Genomic DNA, 24135 nt, shown 5'->3' on the forward strand with positions numbered 1-24135 from the left:
ATTGATTTGCTCAGATGATAATGTTTGATGCAGGTTGTTTGGTTAGGAGTTACAAAAAGAAAGATATTGCTGTTGTTATTCAAAACGGGAACAAGGTATGAAGGGAACCAAATGTGTGCTATGCCACAAGTTTTGCTCTGCTGCATATGGAACAGTTGTAAAAACTATGTAAATCGCAACTCAAAACCAGAGCTTCTATATTTGTAATTATACAGGGTGATCTCATGATCATTTTGTCTACTGTAAAGGCTAGGAGAAAAGTAATGCTCTCAAAACCCATTCAGTTACATCTCATTAGCATTTAATTCAGCCCAGTAATCAATATCCAACATGACAGAGTATAGATGTGTCAAGTGCTCTCAGTGCTTCCACAGAATGCAAAATCAGAGCGATCAGTGTGGTTCTTCTGTTTGCATCATGTCTGGCTTGTGTACATAGAGGAGACAGAGCAAATCTGGAAACAGCAAACAGAGCAAACAGCTCAGGCTTAACACTGTGTTTCACAGAAATGGCCATCCTTCAGCTCTCTGTACGCTGACTGTAGAGATGCAGAGGAATATGAAATCTTTTCCCTTTTCTCACATTTACAGAAACCCTATGCCTGTCAGATTCCTGGCTGCTCCAAACGCTACACTGACCCCAGCTCTCTGCGCAAACATGTGAAAGCTCATTCAGCCAAAGAACAACAGGTGCGTAAGAAGGTAAGACCCACTAGGCAAAAAGTGACACATCTCCAGATCTCCTCGATATAGTTATTTTTAATTTACCTTTAGTTTCTATCTTTTCAAATCAGCGTTCTTCTGCAATATCGCTAGAAGAAAACTTAAGTTGAGCTAATTTTCCTGTTGGTTTCTAATCACTGTTGTTAACCAGTCCCCTTTATAGTTTTACACTTTCAGGACTCCCACCCTGTAATTTCAGTTTGCCCCACACTTTCTCTCCAAGCATTTCTTTCCTGTTCATCTTCCATACACAAGCCCAAATTCTGCTGTCATTCACATAAAATGTCCATGCATTGAGTCTCTGCAATCAGATAGTAAATACATGTTGGCAGATCATCTAAAACGCAAATGAAACTAAGCCAGGATACTATGGAAATGTCAGGAAAGGAGCACTTGTAATAGATGAGAATGAAAACCCCCCACTTTTCCCACCACATCTGTATTTTAAATACATTTATAAATCATTCCAAACCCAGACTGCTAGTTATGTTTTCACTACTATTAGATTCAAGTAAGTATTTTGGTTTCTGTGGGCTAAATCCTGAACTCATTATTAAACGGGGATGCTTATGGGCACCACAGCCCAGGATCAGGGACTTGTTTATTACACATTTGTACACACAGTTTGTAAAAAGATGATTGGGACCCCACAGAGCTGGTCTGTGACAGAACAGACCATGAGCATACTTCAGGCCCAGGAGTGGAAGGGAATGCAAGCCTTAGCAAGCAATTACAATTAGTTCAATAAGCAGCAATGACATCTTCCCCCAGCTGCCTCGCCACTGCCAAGAGCATCACAGATGAGACAGCAAGGCATGTTTAAAGGAAGGAGGACAGAGCAGAAATGACAGCCTGGCAAGATAGAGCTAGGGAGCAGCTAGTTTGGAAAAATGTCAAAGGTAAGAACTAGAAGTACTGGAGAGCTAAGAGAGGAACGTGTGGAGAGAAGAGACAATAGCAGAACCCAGGTGATCTTAGTTGTAGAATTTGGGATGAGCCATGGAGGAGTGAGATGGATGTCAAAAAGGCCTAATTTTCCTGCTTGAATACAACTGGGATGAGTTCATCCTGATTTGTCCTTGTGTCAGCCATGCCCCCTGTCTTACACCCCTTCCCTCCTGCTACTTCTCAGCATGAATTCTATCCCCTACAGTTTTCACTTGGCTAGATTCACCAATCTGAACTTAGGGTCCCCTTTCCTAGGACAGTTGTCTGTCCCCCAGTTCTTCCTGTAATCCTTCTCTGTGTCAGGTGCATGCCATCTGAGTAACAGTTTCTAGAACATCAGTGTCCAGAGCTGTGCACACTATTTCAAATAGTCAGTCAAGAAACACTTGATTGTGGAAAGCAACCATGCTCCCTATTCCAAAGGAGAGAACCCCCCCCCATCTTTCCTTCCTGTGGTTGCTGACATACTTCGTGGGGGAAGGAAGGAGGGAATTATTTCCTAATACCAAACATGGGTACCATTTGTTCAGCTCTGTCTACGGGCTGAATGCATTAACGTGCATCCTTTACATCTGGACAAAGGAACAGTCCCCACTGTTATACCCTGTCACCTGCTAAGGCCTATTTCCAGTTCTACGGAGGAAGGTGGGAAAAAACCCCTAAATCCAAACTTTGCATTAAGGGGCACAAAGCACTTACTGCATAAGCACCGGGAGGCCTTAAGCATAGAATCAGTACAGGACAAATGCGGTACACACAAATTGCAAACTCAAGCTGCTTGGATGTACCAACACATCAAATATCCAGGGTTTCATATCTCTTAATCTCCTAAGCTTGAGGAATTTTCCTGCGTGCATATACATACCCTCCCATAGACTTATCAAGTCTATCTTAAAATAATGTTAGTTCCTTGCCTCCCACACCTTATTTGGTAGACCAATCTAAATCTGCACTCCTCCAGTAGTTTGAAATCATCTTCAGATTTCCTGTCTCGTTTATCCATGATAACTTTATGAATACTTGATCCTGTGTCTTTTTCCCCTGAACTTAAAAGGCATCTGAAAAAGCAGCAGATTTAAAGTGCATTTTGATCAAGCTCTCTTAAAAGGGACCAAAGCAAATCTGACTCATCAAGAAATAATAAACCCTCCCAAATATTTCACTTAAACATATTATAGGAAAAAAAAACCCCTTTCACAACTAAGTAAATCTCAGTGTTACTGAAACGGTGACAATCTACTTCGGAATAAAGAGGAAAAGACTGTTTATACTCACTTGCTCATTTTTGGTTATAACTCGGCAAAGGCAGTTGTCTGTTGGTATCAGCTTCCCAGGAGTTCTGAGTGGAAATTACTTAGCCAAGAAAGAAAAATTAACAGGCTGCTCTGCCCACATGTCGTGGTTGAAATATGCTACCAAAATGTGCCATCTCTGATATAAAACAAAATGCCTGAGCTTAGACTTACATCAGAGGAATCCTGAATATTTAGGATAGCCTAGGAGATGACTGCAGTGTAATATTTGGCTGTTCTGAAAGGCTTTACAGAACAAAATAGGAGAAAGTTAGCTGTTAAGTTAGTAGTAGTTTAAGTGTAATTGGCTGCAGATGCATTTTGTGATCCAAATGTTAGATGTTTATCTTGAACCAACAAAAGGCTGTATAGCAGAATTCTAAATAGGTTTGCCTGGACCTTTTATTTAGAATAACCAAACCCAAGGGAGATCGGTATGCAAAACTGTAAACATAAAGACAATAACTATTTATTAATGGCTATAGAATATGATGGCTGTTTGTGTAATGTGAGCACTACATTATGACAAAAGCTTGGCAACATCAGCATGTTTGAAAGAGAATTAGAAATGCTTTTCTTTCTTAATTCTCCTCTCCTGCTGTTTTTAATATGATTGACGTTGTGGTTTTCAAGAGTTTGCTTCAGACACTTTCGCCAGAGCATTAATTTACATGGAGAACAGCTGACATATTGGTGATACCTCTTACACATTACTGACAGCATATTATTCCACCAGTTCTAATCTGATAAGCACAAACACTTTTCCTTCCCTATCAAATGTCTTTCCAAGTGTCACAGCTACAAGGTGATGCAATCCTTTTGCCACAGAACCCAAGAAACTACAGAAAGCCTGAAAATATGCAGTTAAATTACTCAGGAAGGTTTGAAGAAACACAGGGTACATTATTTTCTGAAGCAAACTGTTGTTGATTTAAGATTAGCAGACTTGTGTGCTTAAGAAAACCAAAATTATCTCTAATTAAAAATATCAAGTAATAGATACATCCTTAATTACACCAAGTTCCTAAGAATGACATTTTGTTCCTTCCTTCTATACATAATCTTTAAGCAGAGACATATGAATTTAATTAGAAGTCATTTGGTTTACTCTGAAATAAAATGTTTGTTTTATCCTCCTCTTGTAGCTAAATTCATGTACTGATATCGAACAAGATGTACTAAGTGAATGCTTAGCTATACAGCAACTCCACACATCTTCACAACACATTTTGGATGGGAAATGTGGTAGATCTGTAGGTCATCATGACTTAATTACAGGTAAGAATACTTCTAATAAATATGGTGCTAAATATGTCATATCATAGAGGATTTAAAACAGAAAAGCTTACGGGTCTGATTTGCCACTATGGAAGACTGGAAAAAAAGAAAACAAGCCAACAAATAAAATGAAATAATTTTGTGAGTGGTTTGCTAAGGCCTGACTTTTTTTTTCAGAGTTAGTCAGCCAAATAGCTCCTATTAATTTCATGAGAAGGAGGTAGCAGCCCTGCTGAAAGTCAGCCTCTATCCATTTGTTCTCTTTTAAAAAGTTTGCCTTGGCTTCAGCAGAATGCAGGTGCATGAGCTTTGCTAAAGCCAAATGAGTGCCCTAGCAAAGACAAAGGCATGCAGCAATAAGGTTTTCCAGCTCTTCAGGAGCTGCAGAAAAGTTGATGAGGCTGTGTATTATCATGCACTGTGTGATTATAACAAATAATATGGTGATGCATGAACGGAGCAAAAGCTTGAATTTGAAATGTCAAACATGTTGTTTTCATTATCTTCTCTAGTATTTAATCTTTCTTTCATTCCTTCTTGTCTGTCTTTTCTTTCTTTCTTGTGGTTTGAACAAGAGCTGGCCCCTTTCAGGAACCTTAGACTGTTCTATACATTTTATAGGAAGAGAAAAAGATGCTTCCATTCCCTTCTGCTGAAAGTAAGATCTAGATTCACAATTTTTGAACCTCAGCAGAGGATCCTGAATCAGGGATGTAGCAATCGCAGGTTCTTTGTTTAGCCAGCAGAGAGAAAGAGGAACTCTCAAAGGCCAGCAGTTTAATTGTAATCTGCCTCACCCTGTGAGGGCACCCATATCCCTCCGCTGATTCTAGAGATCAGAGTGGGGAACCTTTCGCTTAGCTGTTTTCACTCTCAAATATCTTTCTGTCCATATAACTATTTACCCCTTTTTCTAATTTTCATATTCATTTTATTCTTGGCTTCAGCAACATCATGTATCAGTGAGTTGCAAAGCCCACGCTTTTTTGAAAAAATATTTTCCTTGATTAATTTTGCACGTGCAACTTTCAGATGATGTTCGATGAGGAGAATACGCACATAGACTTTTACTTGGTCTGCTTTGGTGGAACCTACTTTTGGAGAACAATTCATGTTACTGCCTTTGAAACTTCTCTAACTCTGCAATATTCATTTTGGGATGGGATAACCAGTACTACCCACGAAATTCCAGATTATGCCATTCACTTGATTTATAAGCCATCATTGTCGCGTTTTCTTGTGTCATTCTCTGTCATGTTCCAGACGCTTCCCAATATCTTATTCATTTTTTAATGGCAGCTGTGTATTAGAAATGGGATGGATATATGGCAACATTTTATATCTAGTACTTTGTACGGTCTGGAGAGAGTCTCCAGAAAAAAGATGTAGCAGATATTAATCACTTTTTCATTCTATAATTGTTTAAATAATAATACATACTAAACTCAGTTTTGGACAGACTATTCCTGATTTTGGGGCAGGAATGTGGAGTCTGGTATACTGCATACTATGCCTAAGAGTGAAGGACAGTTTGAATCATAGAATCATAGAATGGTTTCAGTTGGAAAGGCCCTTTAAAGGCCATCTAGTCCAACCCCCCTGCAATAAGCAGGGACATCTTCAACCAGATCAGGTTGCTCAGAGCCCTGTCCAACCTGACCTTGAATGTTTCCAGGGATGGGGCATCTCCCACCTCTCTGGGCAACCTGCTCCAGTGTTTCACCACCCTCATCATAAAAAATGTCTTCCTTATATCTAGTCTGAATCTACCCTCTTTTAGTTTAAAATCATTACCCCTTGTCCTATTGCTACAGACCGTACTAAAAAGTCTGACCCCATCTTTCCTATAAGCTCCCTTTAAGTATGGAAAGGCCACAATAAGGTCTCCCTGGAGCCTTCTCTTCTCCAGGCTGAACAACCCCAACTCTCTTGGCTTTCTTCATAGGAGGAAGTCTTCGGATTGCAGAGCAGAGCCAAGGTGAGACACAAAAAGGCAGGGATACCATTTTTGAAGACTTTACTTTAAAACTTGGTCAATATTAGAAAATGTTCAGTGCTATTAATATCCAAAATTATTCATAAAATTATTTAGCTTAGAGCTAAATTAATCTATCTTGATTTAAGATGCACTTTATCCTCTTTCAGTTCCACTGTGGAGGAGAGGCTTGACTTGGTATTACTAAATATGTTTTAAATTGATTTAGCAACTGAGTAAGAGCTTTCAAGACAAACCGTAGCTTTGTTTCTGCTGAGGCTTAGAGAAATCCAATGGTAAACTGGGATGAGAAAACAAAAACTCCTGGTGCTAGTTCCCCTGCACCAAAGGAAGACTGGTGCACTTTATTAATATATTTTGCTTTGTAAGAGCAAAGTAATAAATTACTAAAAATTACTGAGGCAAGAATCTCCTGCTTTTTTTCCTCACTCCAAATCTTAAAAATAGAAACAAAAAATGCATCCTGCTTGACATCTCCTATTCTCCTTTCTAGTTCAAGTTGCACTAAAATGTTGGAATGTAACTGGTGAACAGAATGGAGTAGAAAGGGAAATAACCTCTCATTCTAACATCGTTCCCCTGGAAGTCTTCACTCACGGTTCATATGTGGCTCCTAGAAAAGTGGCAGAAAGCTGGAGGGACTTGGCGGGATTATTTCCATTCTCTGCCTTTGTCATCTGCACTCTTAATATCTGTGAGGGTATCACGTGGCCTCTGCTCTCCACCCTTGACAGTCCAGCATAGCTGAAGCACGGCTTAGCTTCTCGCTTTCCAGACAGGAAAGACCAGTGACATTTCCCGCAGAACAGGCTGCACTTAAGAACCTCAGAAACAGCCTCAGATTTCAAGTGACAACAATAAAAAGGGAAAAAAGTTATTAGCTTAGAGATAAACAGACCATCCCTAACCTCTCAGTGTCATTTCTGAGAACCTCTTGTGAAATTAAGGATTTTATCTATCAATAATACTAGCTTTCTCTGATACGATTCCTTCGCTGATTATATCAATCCATCACCAGGATGTTGTAAAAAACCTAGTAAATCAACCTAGTAAATCTTCTCTGATGCTTCCATTGGGTCACCCCACATGAGACCTCATCACATGCACAGTATGAAAAAGTGCTAGGGAAAATAAATCAAGACTTGAAAGATTGCTTTACAGTGAAACAGAAGTTGCTTCATACTATGTGTAGTACAATTCCATAGGCAAAACCGTTCCTCTGTCATTATTTAGGGCATATAAGCTAAAGCGCTGATCCTTACAGAATTAAAGCATAAGGACATTCCTGCTGCCACCTATAGTCTGCAATGATTGCACATTTGCTCTTTCAAATAAGCAGAGGTAATATTTCTGGAGAAAGCAGCTATAATACTCTATATAGGATATATATGGATAAATACAGTATATGATGTCCTCTTGATTCCACTTGAAAATATGAAAATGTTCATGGTTTGGGTTTTTGTTTTGAGTTTGGGAGGTTTTCCCCCCCCCCTTTTTTTTTTTCTTTTCCAAAGAAACCACATTATTAATGTGCAGAGCTCTGGGCTTTAGGGATCACTTGGATTCCTGGAGAGTTTCAGTTTTGTCTTTCTCCGAGTTAAAACACATTTTAAATATGTCAGGGATGAAAGCCGATCACAGAAAAAATGAAATATTTAAAAAGCTCCCATCCCTTGTGCCCGACTTCAAAGCAGGTTTGTGCTTAGGACTGGGTAAGATAGTGAGCAAAAGAATGTTTTGCACTCAGAGGAACCCATTGTTTGCTTCGATCTTCCTCCTTTTTCCCTCTCATAACTAAGATGCTTCATGGCTGCACACATTCAACTCTAGCTGTGCCCAAGAGCTCGTATCACTGTCCCTGCAAAGGAAGTGTCTCCATTTAGGTAATTCCACTCAGGCATTTTCTCTGGGCATGTTTTATTATTGTTTTTCTGGTCTCAGCATAAAGCTGGGGGGCGGGGGAAAGCTGGTAGTCACAGATGCTCCGAGTACTGTTTTGGCAACAGATGTTAAGGTTAAAGGCCAAGCCATTTAAAATATTGATTGATGACATATATTTACAAGCGAAGATGGTCAATGCGTGAAGAGGCCCAAGGTGCACTGTCCTGAAGTGGGTTGCACTTGCAGGAGCAGTCATTCATAACATCTCCAAAGGCTTCTGTGTGACTTCAGGTACTCAGAATATTATAGCTCGCTGCTGAAAAAAAGGAAGAAAAACTGTAAAAAAGTGACATTTTAGAAGTACTGAAGATTATACTGAGGCTGGAATAGCACCTGCTCTTCCCCCCTTGACTTCTTCCATTGTAGAGGCACCTGGTTTCCTGGGAAAGGGATCCACGCAGCAAAGACAGCATTTCTCTCCCCTCAAACAACTCTTCCTTTCCGTTGGGCTTGGCAGTGGGAAGGACCTTATACACCCTCATATCAGCAGATATCTCCTGCTTCCCTGAACAAGGCAGTTCATTCTCTCCATTTCCTGATAAACTGCCCCTGCCAATACTTCCTTCTAAAAGCACCGTCTTTGGGCTTAACACCCAAGAACATACCATTAGGTAGTCACGGAATCAGAGTGACAGCAGCTCCAAACTTTGAGTGTCTTAAGTCTGGAATAAAAATATGCATATCAAAACTTTTTATAGTCAAAATTAATTCCGGTAGCAGCATAAATAGCTGATAGCATTCATAGTGCCCAGTATAGTACACCCTGCACAATGCCCATGACCAGAGAAAGGTCTGTCCCTCTGCAGGAAGTAAAGTTAATGTTCTGTTGGAGTGCCCTTGTTTTGCACTGTGTAAGATAAATAGCTTTTAACTTTAAATAAGTACCAATTTGGTTCTCAGTGACTCAAAAGAAATGACTAATGTCTCATTGCAGACTCACATGGAATGTCATAGTAAATCCCATCTTCCATTGTGTGTGCCACATGGCCCTCGAAGTACTCTTAATTACAGGCAGACACCCCATGCAAGCGAAGCAAGTGAACAATAGGGTCGATTCTTTGTCTACGTTGGCTCGTGTTTCGGCTTTCTCACTATCCAGAAGCTTCAGGGGTGGATGCAGCCCTCATCCAAACGGTAGGCTGTGCAGTCTCAGAGCCTCACCACCAGGCCCAGGAGCACACATCGCTGTGTCTGATGCCAGAGCAGCCTTGCAGCTCCCCCCGTTCCCCCCACTAGCCCTGTGGCGGAGGGTTACACGCTGTACAAATCAGGACTCTGGGTTTAGTCTCATTTCCTTAGGAAGCAAGGCTTATGTCATCATCTTGCTCGCCTCTCTGTCCACATGTGTGTCAGTCCCCTTCCCCACAGTATTTTTTTAAATCCATTAGCCAAGCTCAACCACATTTGACAAACGCCTCAGAGATAATTGCGTTCTGACAAGTTTCATGAATACTGGCAGCTGGATACCAGAGAGTGGCACCCAAAATTAGTGTTCCCACTGCGGGAGAGGCAGGCAGGGCTCAGCTGTGACACATGCTGCTTGGCAGCAGGCAGCACACGTATATTGCCACATTCGTTAAAGTGTCACAGAGGATATGGGGACAGCTGGGTTTACCCTGACATGCTTCAGCCAATGTTGCGGTGGGCTGCCGATCTCGCAATGCCATGGAGAGGGGGTGTCAGTGCGAGGGGAGCCAGCAGCTTCTGGGGTGAGGCAGCACAAGCTGCGGTGTGAAGGGGGGTCGGGGCGACGAGATGCCACGTGTCAAACAGAGCGTGAGTGAGGGCGTTGTGGTAAATAAAGATGTAGGAAAAGGAAAACTCGCTGATGAACAAACCCTACAAGCCTCAGCACACATATGCTCCAAGCAGGGGCCTTTTCCAGAGAAGATGTGATCAGTAAGTCAAAAGATGGATAAACTCAGGGTGGATGGAAGAAGCCCTACTTTAATAGGAGAGGACATCCACAGCAATACATGTTTTCAAGCCCAAGAGTGGGCAGTGGGTGTCCACCCTAGTAGTTCCACAGCTGGGTAAACTCCTCTGCATAGGGGTTGGTCATGGCAGAAACTCAGGGTGACGGGGATTCTGGTTTCACTTGGTTTTCTAATGGGGTAGGTTTGAGTGCATGGGATCATGCAGGACTCGTCTCCTGGACATATAGGCGTGTGGGGTGGTTTTTTTTACATTTTCTTGCTTCTCTAGAGGGGCAAGTTGATTGTAGGTATGCTGCTACTCTGCTTTCTCGTCCACCTCAAGCAAAGAGTTGAACTATCCTCAGCAGCTGAGACAGTATGGAAGGGGCCAGGAGAGACCTCTTAAACATTAATGAACTGTTCAGGGGTGGGATTGTAAGATAAAACATTTGAGTCTGTTTACTGGCCACCACACTGTTAAAACTGCCTTTTGAGGGTTTGGGGGCTTTTTGGGTGAGTTATTGATAGGGACCAGTAATAGTCTGCTAGCCTTAGAGAGCATAAACATCTCTTTTTAGGTTCAGCAGTTTCCTCCAGGCTGTGCTGCCAACATACCTGAACTGCGTGTTGCAGGAAATACAGCTGAAGTGTGAAATGACACTGTACAGTCAAGGTCAAATTGGTATTTGGCTCATCTTCCAAGCCTGATAATGAATGTATGAACAGTAAGGATTTGGGGGAAGTGGAAACTATTGTATTATAAAATGGACTGAAGCCACCAGGAGAAAAGCGGCATTTTCACAATGTAGCATCCTAGCTACTGACTCACTGTTATCAGAAGGGGCTTTGACAAATAAATCCTAGCATCACCTGGGAACATCTGACTTCTTAAAGCCTCTTCTGTCTGGCTTTCGGTGCAGAAAGCAAGTTGGTTTCACTGGCTGGTTGACAAATGTTCTGTCTAGTGGGAGACAGAGATGATGTGGTTCATTTTTGTTGCTTTAGATCTGTCAACAGCTGAGGACTCATTGTTCATGAGAGGTTTTTGACTCATCTGAAGTCCCTGACAAAGGTGGCTGGAATCTTGCCTTAGTGGTTCTGCTTTTCAATCGCACAGAAACAGATGCTGACATTCAGACGTGTCTTACCCGCCCAGAGGGCTGTCACACATTCCCCATGGCTCCAGATTTTCATGATGCTTTCTCCTTGTTCCATGTCACTGCAAGGGTTTGGGAGGAGTGCCATCCAGAACCCTGTCAGTGACAATGGGACACGTCCAAGCATAGCTGACACACAGCCCTGTCTTCCTGAATGTGTAGCTCTGCACACAATGAGTGGGAGAGGAAAGGTGAATGCTACAGGAGGAGAGAAGGCAAAGAAACAAGGCCTCAGAGGGCGTGTGGGGTCTTCTGTGCTGTATGGCTGGACACTGCGGGAGCTGGCAAACTTCATTTGCTCCCCACAGCCCTCAGAATACAATGCGAGTGCCTGCTCTAGTCCTTCTCTGTGTGCAGATTCCCTGGGAGGCATGCCCTGGTGGGCCAAAACTCTGGGATATGTGTTGTAGGCAAACTTTAAGAAGAGGAGGAGAAGGGCAGAGCAGCTGAGAAAAGAAGGACTAGACTTTTCAAAGAATTGCACTTACTAGGAGCCAGTCCTTTTTTCCCCTGCCATAGGGTGGCATTTGCAAACTGTGTTTGTAACGCCAGGCAGCAAGCACTTCTGCAATCTCCCTGCATTGCAGACACCTGCCCTCAGTGCAGCCTTCACACCAAAAGTCAGTGTCAAGGTCCTGACCCCTAGATAGCCTAGACTGTCTTAGTGCATGGCTTACTCTTTAGAAGGGAGACTATAAGAAAAAAACTTAATCCCAGCATCCTAATCCAAGAGTCCTGGACAAAGCTTCCTCAGCAAAGTATGTGCTTGAGGGCATGATAGACACTTCACTATTGGTGCCATGGTAGAGGAGAGTAGCCAGAGTCCTAAAAAAAAATGGAACATCAACAGTCCTTCAGTACCTCTGTGTACTAGTAAACCTTTTGTTTTCATGGTCTCATTAAAAATTTCTTCTCGCTCCTCTTCACATTTAATTTATTGCGGTTTAATTTGTATCAATATGTGATATTTTTAAATGGTCTAGGATGTTCAGCAGCATAGTAATTAAAAGTCAAGTGTAAAAGTTTTAAATGAACAATGAAAAAAGCCCAAATCCTGGTCCCCCTTACACAAACACAGTGGTCTGAGTTCAGTGTCTAATATGATGTTGGTAAGGTATCATGTACCACTCTGCTGTCAGTATGAGCTCCATCGTTCTGCAAACAATGAGCACTGTGAGTTCTCACTCAGAAGTATGGTGAAGGCAGGGTGAGAGTCCTGCGAAGTCCTGCCACCTGCTAGGAGGAGTGCTTACAGGTCTGCAGTCACAGCAAGGAAGAAATGGACCACCTGAGAGGGTTGGAGGGGAGACACACACCTGTCAAAATACCTTGATACAGCTTTGAGTGCTGTTCCAAGCAGAGCAGTATTCGCTAACGTACTGGGACTCTGAGTAGGTGACTCCCCCTGGCAGTATGACAGCAGTATGACTCCCCCAACAGATGTGGGCTGCTGTGCGTTTGTGTCTCAGGGTCAGGTGGGGGATAGGGAAGGAGTTCGGGGGCTCTCCAGGACTTACTTGGATGCTTCTTTCCTTGCTTATTTTATTTTGCAAAATGATGTGTGTTCACAGGCATGTACAGTGGTTCCAGCGCTAACCATAACGGTCCCTCACCAGGTATATTGCCGCCTCCCCATGACATCCCTTCAAGACACCATCCACTCGACTCTACCCTTTCCAGTCCACATCACCATCAGTCGCCGTTGGAGAGTGCCAGGGAAGGGTATGTGTATGAAACATGCTTGGCCTCTGTCTGGCATGATAATGAATGATTAATTGTTTATCTTACTTTGCATGGTTGCTGTTCGAATGAAAAACACTGGCTCAAATGAAGCAATTTTGTTCGTTTTAGAATCATAGAATAATTAGTTTTGAAGGGACCTCAGAAGGTCATGTCATCCATCCCCTGTGCAAAGCAGAGCAAACTTTGACACTACTGTCAGGTTGCTCAGGGCCTTGTCCTTGTCTTCAACAAAACACACTGAGATTTTTTTTCTTCATAGAATGCAATTGCATTTTAATTTTTTTTTTTAATTCTTCCATGATGACTTCTTGTAGGCTTGGATAAGTGCAGAGAACTTTTCTCAGTTGAGATGAGAAATCTCTCAAAGGGTAAAAACCCAAACTATGACTCACTCAGGAATAAGGCAGTGTTTGCCTTAGTAAGACTTATTTTGTGTCAGCGCGGCAGGCTTTCTCACTTCCTTGCTCTCTGATAAGATTTTCTGTAATACATCTCTCAGCAGCAGGCATTAACCAGTAAGCTCCTAATCAAGGAAATGTATATTATCACATTGATTGTATAGATTGCATTGCTAATTGCTACAGTATGGATTGCATGGTATTGCTACAGTATCTGATATTTCTAAAGCACCATTTGCTCAAGGATCTCATGACATCTTCTCAACAGTAAAGAATCTCTGCAAGCCACAAAATTCTGCTCTAATCTTTTTGCTCAGATTTTTTGTGGTGCCTAGCCTCATGCAAATTAAACATCAAACTTACAGTTTTTCTTCCCAGCACTTTGGACAGGGAGGGGACTCTGATTTTGCTTTACTGATGGGAACTGGGGATACAGAGAGATTAAGAGATTTTTTTTCCTAAAAATATGTTGGGGTTCTTTAGCAAATACAGCAATTGAATGTAGAGTTTTCCCATCCTAGTCCAGTGACTGACCCATCCCTTCTTTTATATGGGAAAAGGAAAGCCCAGAAAGTTTTTAATTGTGTGCTTCAAGCAAAGGGCAGAAGGCAGAGTGTATGTGGCACGGAAGGGACAAAGTAAGGAAAATGACACCTGGAATAGTTGAAGAACAATCTGATTGAGGAAATTCAATTAGGAACGAATTACTCAATTTTTTTCTTAATTGGGGAATGAATGCTGTAGCAAGCTTAGCTTCTATACCCTGTTCCTCCTTCAGCCATCCCTTCTGACCTATGCCAGTAGCAGGTACCAATGTCCCCTCCCAATGTATGATGCACATCTGCCCCTCATAGGAATAGACCTACCCCGTCCCTGTCACATAAGATGCCTGTGCCCAACCCTTCTCCTTCCCTGCCCTGCCACCCACATTCCCGACCTTGTATTTCCTGTTGGCAGACTCATGCCCGTGGCAGAGTCGTGGCCAACAGGAGGCATTGGGCATGCTGATTTAGATGGAAGTGATACCAGATAAATGCGAAGTTTTCTGTAGCAGAGAAGGCAGTGAGCGCAAATAGGAGGAATGGAGACAGACAGTCCAAAGTGCAGGTAATCCACGAGCTATTCTTTCCCTGCAGAATGGGACGACTTGAGCCTGGGGGAGTAGGATCCCTTCCTCTCACTGCTCGCCAGTGCACTGCTCAGCTGTTTCCTCTTTGAGTTGGTTCCTGGGGGAGTTAAGGCAAAAACCCCAGCCAAGAATGAAATGAAGTAAGGATATACTATGGGAAGGATTTAACAAGCTGTCAGTAAGGTGGATTTGTTTCTAAGGCACTTCACTTTCTGGTACTGTTAATAAGAAACGAAAGCAAAGACTTGACCAGAATGAGGGCAACAGACAGTCTTCCAGTTTGAGGGGTCTGAAGCTCCCAGATGAATTCCCCTTGCTGCCCCTTGTGTCTCCATTCCAGCGTACAGCACTTCTTTCAGCAGAAACACCATGCTGAGTGAGCTGAGTTTCTCACTGAGCTCCTTCTACAGACGTTTTGATCATTTGCTTAGGCCAAAGTTTACATCAGAATTGTCTCTCTGCTGTTTTCAGTTCTAGTGGAATAGGTATTCTTTCTCAGAGGAGACAACAGTCCTGATTTATTATCTCAGTGCTTATATACCTAAGTAATGTAAAGTCTTTGCAGAAACACCATAGTTAATATCCTATGACAAAACGTAAGAGTGAGATGATAACAGATTTCTAACCATGAACCAAACATCAGGAAATGGAGAGTGGAATGTATTTTTGAATAGTTATTTTAAAACAGGGTATCTAGTTTCATGACATAATTACTTGGAATTTTTCAGCATCTCAAATAGCATTTTCTAAACTCAAAATAATCTGCATTCAGCATTGTCATACCCAGTCCAAGATCCTTTTTCTGTATTTAATTGTTTAGGCTTACATTATTAATGACTGCTGAAATAAAGCCCATACATGACATTTTAATTGCAAGTACAGAAACTTAGTGTGAACTAATAGTCCTTGAATTTCCTTTAGTACAGTTTTGTTTAAAGCATTCATCCATTTAACTGGGCAAAATCACTTAATAATCTAATGCTTGGAGCCACTGAATTATAGAACTGTTACACCTTTGCCAGTTCATAGCAGTATGCTATTACTCATATAAAATATATATGGTTTACAATAGGAAAGAAACACTACCTAACACTACCTTTCTTCATATTAACTGCTCCAGCTTTCTGGCACACTATATATAATGTTTTGCCTCATTTGTCAGCTGTCTCAGCATTCATGTTTAAGTAAATGCAAAGAATTTCTATACTGTGAATCAGTATAATGACAAGACTGGATTGCATAGTTTAAGTCTGTGGAATGAACCAAATGATTACTATCAAGAAATCTAATTACTGAGTCATCAAATATGCAAGATGCCAAAAACTACATGAGGAGGAGTACAAATAGTCTACTCAAGTTTGACATAAGATTCAGAATTTGATTTAAAGGCTTTTTCTTTTTTTTTAAAAAAAGCCCTATGTTATACCATCCTTTGCCAAAGTCAATACCAAGTGCAGCAGTCAATTTTCCCAAATGGTTTGCTAAGACATTTAAATAGTTTGACAAAATTATCTAATTCACTTGAAAATGTTCTAACAAAATCTGACTTCATTACCAAATGTATTTATACTGGCTTGATACAATATGGAGAGTATTTTTTCAAACTCTGGTATGAAGTATATGCTAGACCAAAAAATTTTACTTATATTGATATTAATTAAACTAAAAGTGGTGACTGAGAAATATTTTGGCATCCAGAAACTGGGCTCGTCATGATCCAGGTCTAAATATATATTTATTTTTTATTTCAGGTAGCAAAGATTTATTTTAGCATTTCTTGTAGTATATGCCATGTATAATGTCTAACTCGCTTTCATTTTGCCCATTGCAAAAATAGTCTATTTTGATTTATAGCAGAATGAAGACAGAAAAACAGCTTTTAGTATTAAATCTTAGGTGGATGTTGCACTTGGCTTTCTTTCTACTATTTTTTTAGCCGTTATTATCTAAGTCATCTAAAAATGTACTTAGTTTCATTTGTAAACCATCTCTGTAAATTCCAGTTTAAAATATTTAGTGTGATAAATTATCAGCTTAAATGAAACTGATATGTCTAAAGTTAAGTGAGTTTGAGTGGTGGCACCAAGTTAGGGATTTGCACCAATTTAGCTTAATGACCTAACAAGGTCACTTTGTAGGATCTGAACACGGTTCCTCTATATGTGACTGTGAGGCCCTCTGTCACTTGTGTTGCCCATAACAAACAGCACTTATGTTCCCAAAAGAAGCTGGGGCTACTGACAAATAATAACTTTACTGGGAAGGTGGTGTGTCTCCAAGGGAGAGGAAAGTGAAACTATTTTTTTATATTCCTGTGGTAATTTCTGCTCTGTAAACACAACAGTAAATGAAGAACTAGTGGGATTAAGACATCTGTGGTGTCCACAGGTGATGATTAATGAGAACTCTGAATCCAGTCTTGTGAGCCTTTAATATAAAGGATTAAGTAATCAAGGTTAGAGGAAGGAGCTTACACAACTCTCTTTTGCCCGGGCTTCTCACTAGCTAACTGCAACCTGTTCAACCCATGTTCCAGACCCCCCTGAAGATCCACTTACCCATACAAAATCACGAGAAACAGGACTTAAAAACAGTCAAGTGAAGAGACATTTTAATCAGGCTGCTTAAACATCAGAATTTTTGTTTGCTTGCTTCTTAGCACCTGTTAATTCAAATACCATAGAAATACTTAAAGGTAAAGAGATCTCTGTTAAAAATTTAGTCTTTCATTTCTCTTTACGTAAAGTAACACAACATACACAGACCCTCCCTTCTTGCTCAACCAGGGAACACCAGACTTGAAATTCCTGATACTTTTAAGGTTGAAAACAAATATGCAGGATAAAATCTCGTGTGTTAGATTTTTATTTGTACTACTACCATGTTACACTTTGGCAAGAAGAGACTGTAAGCCAGCTCCTACCCACGTTTCAGCCCTTTCGCATACGTTGCCAGGACCCTGTCAGGTGCCTCTGTTTCAAAGAAGAATCTGGCCCAGCCCCCCTACCTGCTCTCAGTGAGTTGTGGAGCTGGGAGAAAGCACCTTCCAACAACCCCACATCTCTGCTCTTTGGGATGGTTTTTGGCTTCAGCTTTACTGGTAGATGATGATGGCATACAAAGGGTTTGGCGGGTGCTTGCCCATCAGATGGGACCAGACTCAAATTGCTTCACTGTTGTTTGCAAGCAGCTAGATTTCTGGCGCGTGACTGTTTCTGGGATAAGATGTAAGAAATTGCTCCAAAACCAGTAAAAGAAATGGGGGAAATTCTTTTCAATAGGTTGTGCTATGTCCTTAACTGCCAGAATCCATGGCCAGATGGGAAAATACATTTGTGTACCTAATTCTGATTACTTTCAGTGACAATTAGGTCTCTTAACTACTTATGTCTACATTTTATTCATCTCTAAGTTTGTGAGCTCACATAAATAAATTGACTAGGAACTGGCACATTGCTAGAATCTTTGTAGGAAACAAACTTTTACTCTCTAGAAGTACTGTAGAGAGCTAAATACCTACACAGTTTTTGTAACAGTTCCTAGGACCAAGGAGATACATCATTCATTCATTGTGGATTCCACTGGAGAATACTCTTCATTTATAATAGAATACACAAGTCAATGTTTTAGTCTTTATTTCAAAAGCACTAAAACCAATAACAAGAAACAGATATCTCTGACAGCTGAAAACATTTTCAATGGAGGAACCCAAGAACCTATCATCATTTATCTCAGTGTTATGGATCTGAGCACGCAAAAGGGGCATCGGTACATCTGTCCAAAGAAAGAACAATGTACAGGTGCGGAGCTGAGGTTCATGTAACAAAGAAAATCAGTAATTAAAAGCATCTGGTTTCAAATCCCAAGTCATTTATCTCATTGTAGAAAATGTGATCAGAATTCATTTATAATCATGTCCAGATAGGCTTATACAGTTCCCCCCCCCCCCTTAAAGCAAAATTAGCATTAGCATAGGCTTAGTTCAACAATACATGGTTAAGAATAACTTTGTGCTTGATCGTGGGGTAAAATATTGTTTGGCCATCAGCAGAAATAGGTGGGCATGTATTTCATTTGTGTTTCTAAAAGGACTGGATTGACATTCATTAGAGAGCCTTCATCACTGCATCTCAAAGTTAACAGCTATGTTGCCTGCCCAGAAGAGACACTGTAAGCAAAACTATCTTAGAGTAAGAAATAAGAGAGTTACAGGAGAAGGTGGGAGGTTAAAGGAGTTGGTCAGAGTAACTCAGGAACCATTTAAGATGGATTCAACCACAGCTCTTTTGCATTATATTAATGATTTTGGCAATTACTGGTTTTATCTGTAGTTAAATTTATGCTTAACATCTGTAAAGCTGATTTCTTTTTTTTTTTTTAATTTTGTTTTGCTTTTTAAGTGAAATTTCTGCAGTTACATGTAAACCATATACGCCAAACACAATAATTTATCACGGTATAACAACTGATCAAGTTATCTTAACATCTCCCACTACTCGGTATAGTGCCTTTTAGACTGTAAACTTGACAAAGGCAAGCATCAGCTACCTGTACAGAATCTACCTGCACCTGGAAGCATCTTGCTGCATACTTGCCAGAGAATAATGACCTTGAATGACTAAAATAAGATAGATCAGTCAAGCATGCAGTACATGCTGGATAATACTGAGTAGACAATATCTGTGTTTGATTGCATGTCTTTGTAATTGACTTCCTGGCAATCACTTGAACCTAAGGCAGTGCTCTTTATTTAAATATCTCTTGATATTTCTTTGACCACATTAATAAGGATTTTTTTTTTACTTTTGAAATACATTTTCCTGCTAGATTGTTGGCAAGAATAAGTTTTCAAATTTTCCTTACGTGTAGCAGCTTCCACTGTAGTGATTAATCAGCTTCATTTCAAAGGAGATTATTGAACAAACCCTTATAAATAAAGATGTCTTTTAGATTGGCGTATATAATCATTGCTATGATTAAACGCTCTGCAGAAATTGCACATATCAGGTCAGAAAAATTGTAGAGATAATAATTTAACATAGAAAAAAACGTGTTTGTGTATATCTGTGAGTTTGTGTAGGTAATGAAATGCATTACAAAATACTGAGTTATGTTTTACACCCAACTGAGACTTGCATGTGTATCTGTTAGGACAGATTGTGAGTATTTCAGTAAGTCACTCTGTACACGAAGAGAAGGCCCACACAGAAAGCCTTTGAGTGTACCAGGGAAGGACTCCTTTGGCTCCTGTGTAATTTTGAAGCTGAAGCTGTTTTCATATCACTGTTGATTGGTCTTACTAAAAATATTCTAAAGCAATTAAATGACCTAAGAGTCGTCAGTCACATTAAAGGCCCCGTGGATGGTATTCTCCATAATGTTTATGAAGCCCCTCTTACTCCTCCTAGCTAACGAGCTCCTGCACTCACTGTACAGACACTGGTTGACACTGCTCAGAGTGTGGGTGAGTGAAGATGCAGAGCCGGATTAAAGTAACCTAAGGCAGTATTCTGAATGAAAAATAGTATCTGGTATTTATCTAGAAGCAAAGAAAAGGCGGACATTGCCTCAGTCCTACTTTAAAGATGTTACACACGGAGGTATTTCACACGCTGCATTAGTAGCAGAGCCAGGAATAGAGCCCGAGTCTCTTAACAGCAGACGGCTACTCAAGCTGGCAACAAGCACAGCGAGAAAGGAGAAAAACAGAAATACAGTGTTGTATCTTGCAGTCTTGGAGCAGAGACTGAGACCTTGTAAGAAGGGCAGTGTGTCACAGCCCAGTAACTTGTTTGCTCATTGTTTATAGAAAAGGGTAATAAAACGCAATGATGCCCAGCAAGGTGATCTGCAATGAAGGATTTATTATATATCAGGGAGAGCGGGGGAAGAGGAGAAAGGAAGAAAGAGGGAGAGAAGGAAAAGATTCCTTGCATTCCAGAAACCTAGCCAGAGGCACCTGGCAGTGATTAGTGCAAAGGTTCACCAAACTTCAGATAGAGTCCGTCTTAAAAAAAAAAAATTTAAAAAAAAGTGAACGGTATGACTGTTTCCTGAGCATGTGCTGACAGAAATTCCCGTAGGGCAAGACCCAGAACAGAAACACGTGGCAAGGGATTGGGCGCTATCCAGAGACCAGATTAGCAGAGCTTTACGCATCATTTTTAATATTATGGGAAGAGATGAAAATCAGTGTTAACTGTTTTTTCCATTAAAAAAAAATAATCTCCTGGTCCTGGAACTGAATTGGACTTTCTCGCAATATAAGTAACTATAATGTTTGGGAGAGAGATTTTATGAATGAAATGGTTGGCATGCTGAATTTTATGGTAGAACCTGGTTTCATGGAAAATCTGCTTTTGTAACTAGCTGCAATACTGTACAAGTCACTTAAGATAAAACATGGAGCTTCTTTGCTTTGTGCTTCTCGCTCTGGCACTTTATTATATACTTTTCTTCATATTAATATGATTTAAACATAATTTCTTAAAGTCAAGATTGTTTGATATGGTGATACGTTATGCATGAGAGCTGTATTACAGAATGGTCTTATAACCCAAAATATACAAAAATTATTTGAGATAAAGGACAGATGTTTTTCAGTCTGGATTTGGTCCCGTTTCCACTGAACTCAATGGGATATGGTTGAGGTTCTTTGTCTAGCTGAGGAATCTGCCAATCAAGCTATCACATCGTAAAAAGAAAAAAAAAAAAAACAGACAGTTTTCATATTGGAAACACCCCTATCTTAGATATTTCTATTTTGTGGTTACACTTGATTCCCACTTATTATTCAAGAATCTTAGTTTGAATTTATTTTCATTATGTTTCCATTTTAAATTCCATTCAATATTTACTAATTAAGTACACTGTGTGTAGTTTTTGGAAGTCAAGAGATGATCAACTGGATCATGAAAAAGCTCATCTTAAAACAGCTCAAAATCTGGCTTTACAATTTCTTCCTCTGTGTTAATTTGTCCAGGAACTGCTATTGAACAAAGACTGGCTAAAGCAAAGTGTAAAACTATTCCTTACTCAGACTAAGTACTGTGGATGAATATAGAAAACATACATCTTCACATCTTGACAGAAAGCTCAGAAAAATCAGTGTCGATATGTATTTATTTTTTGGTTCTTTATGTTGCAATAATATTGGAACAAGACATTTGGTGTACATTATGAAAATACACAAATTCTTATACACCGCTGCCTATTTTGGGAGGCTGAAAGTGGAGGTAGGGTAAATAAGCCTAAACCAAGGTAATGGTACTTGTGGCCTGTTAGATGTCTTTTCTATAGATCACTGCTAGCTTGTGGCACACCTAGATAATTCCCTCACATAGGCCTTACTTACAATTTAGTATGAACTTTCACCATCCAAAATACATTGTTAAAACATGATCACAAGAAAATGTATGTAAAATTCTTATGGAGATTTCTGTTTGAGATTCCTAAAGGTATGCATTTTATAAAATGAGAGAGAAGACAGATTAATATCTTGTATGTGTTGACTTTTAATTTTCTTTTTTAAAAAATCCTTCTGTTAAGATCCAGATTTCTGAGTGTTCCCATTGATGTGAGTGACAAATGCTTTGCAGTAGAGGTGAGGAATTGGCTGGTCCGTATCTAACACTTGGTTTAATGACTCTTCACGGGTAGTATCCCATCTGACTTCAAGAGCTTCCCTTAGGAAGGGCTGTAAAGCTGAGTATTTTAAGACGGTGTTTAGCATGGTACAGAAATGTGTGCAGTATCACAGGCAAGCTATGTTAGGATCAGTTCTTCCAATAGTTTTCTGTTGGTTGTGTGGATAAAGTTATTACATAAACAAGATTTTTCTGATTAGTCCTTTTACTTAATTGTCGACTGATGCATCCTCAGGAGAGGAATGCATCAGCTTTGCAATTCCACCTGAAATCATTGGTCCCTCAAGACTAGTAGTATGTCTGCAGCACCATCCTACACGTGGTGCTTCAAAGGGAATTTGAAAAAGCCCACAATACCTGGTCAATCATACAAAGTTGTATGATGAGTGAAGAGAGAGGAGAATTCCTCTCTGATTCCTTGGGCGATCAGTTTACATCCTGAAGCACAAGATTTGATTACCCCTTGCTTAGCATGGAAATGTTGGTTTTGGCCATTAAATTATTCAGTCCCTTTTTAAAAAACTCGGTATTTTGTTTGATTCTGTGACTTCCTGTGGCTATGAATGCCACAGGCCAGGGCATGCTGTGTGAGCAAAATGTTCCTTTTGTTTTAAGCTGACCTGCTTCTCTCTGTGGTGCATGCCCTGTTGCTCCTGTGTCTTGGACAGAGTGGAGAGGAGGTGGGCTCCTCCATTGCACCCTTGTAATCTGAAAAATTGCATTTTAAATTCTCTTCTTTCAGTGGCATGCTTCTAGTTTTGGCAGTTTTACTTTGTAAGAAAACCCTGTCTTACTATTGTAGTATATCTTCAGCTGTTTTTAACTCCCGTGATAACTTAATGCATCAAAACTGAATACAGCTTTTCTGGTTTTACCACTATGTAATATATGGTCATTAATAAGTAGATTCTTACTGCATCCAACTGTATAGTTCCCTTTCTATTATTATCACTGCTCAAGAAAGTTGCGCATTGCAACACTGCCGTTCCCAAAAGATGCTGTAACTTCAAAACCAGTCAACACATGCAGGGAACATAGACTCTTTTGGTGTGTACCTCTCTGTATGAGAGGTATTGAGAAGCTCCTACTGTTACTAGGTCTGAAGTCACCAAAATGAATCTCTAAGTGAAAAAGCTTTCCTACTTGCGTCATGTACTACATACAGCAAGGGTTTTAGCAGTAGCAGTTTCATTGGTAGGCAACAGGAATTCTGGATTCAGAGAGGGCTTGTTAGTAACTTCATTAGTGTCTGTAGCAGATAAAGGCTAGGACTAAGGCAAATGTGTGGTTAACAGGTTACCTTTCACGTAAGGGACATATGGTTTCTGATAATGGAGTAGTAAAAGCCCTGCAGTGGGTTAATTTGTTGTTTGACTTACCAAGTGTTTTACCATCAAGCATCCTTGTTAAGACTATATTGACAGTCAGACTACATCAGCAGTGCAAGCAATCTTGTAAGAACTGTTGATTCTTCTTAGCTTTGTCACAAGGTTAGGGAGATAGCAAAAAGATCTATGCTCCTGAACAGAAATATTCTGTATAGCCAGGAGCCCTCAAATTTAATGAATTAAGGAAGGATAAGGATTTTTTTTATGTGTGTGTGAGAGTATTTATTCATATATCTCTCTATATAGCTATATATAGGCACAGATATATATTAAAAGGCTCCCAAAGGACCTGAAAATGTACCAAATTATAGAAGTTACAATTAAAGTAAAATATACAGTATGCATTTATTATGAATATCCAAACCAAAGCAAACTGTGGTTGTAGTACAGTATTAACAGGAAATGTCCAGGCTATTAGTTACTGAAACATACATGCCTGAGCTACTGCCTGGGAATTTTTAATGTATCCAGCTGAGTCCCTGGTGTGAGTAGTTTAGTGTTTCTTCTTCCACACAGAAGGCATCTCCTTTTAAGCTCTTTTCTGTTGCTAATGCATTATCTATTTAATTTGTATCAGGAAT

At 40.2% G+C, this 24135-nt stretch overlaps 1 protein-coding gene across 5 annotated transcripts in view; it reads left to right on the forward strand.

The window, feature by feature from the left end:
• The window catches only part of GLIS1 (GLIS family zinc finger 1), a 205803-nt gene that overhangs the window by 166177 nt on the left and 15491 nt on the right, over positions 1-24135 (forward strand). For 3 of the 5 annotated variants that reach the window (XM_072868031.1, XM_072868028.1, XM_072868032.1), the window contains 3 exons: positions 591-701; positions 4108-4240; positions 12822-12972. In XM_072868031.1, the coding sequence (XP_072724132.1) occupies positions 591-701; positions 4108-4240; positions 12822-12972 (395 nt within the window). The remainder of the gene's footprint in view (positions 1-590; positions 702-4107; positions 4241-12821; positions 12973-24135) is intronic. The other 2 variants (XM_072868030.1, XM_072868029.1) reach the window with 2 other exon arrangements.

This window comes from Ciconia boyciana, chromosome 7, assembly GCF_034638445.1.
Source record: "Ciconia boyciana chromosome 7, ASM3463844v1, whole genome shotgun sequence".
Lineage (NCBI taxonomy): Eukaryota > Metazoa > Chordata > Aves > Ciconiiformes > Ciconiidae > Ciconia > Ciconia boyciana.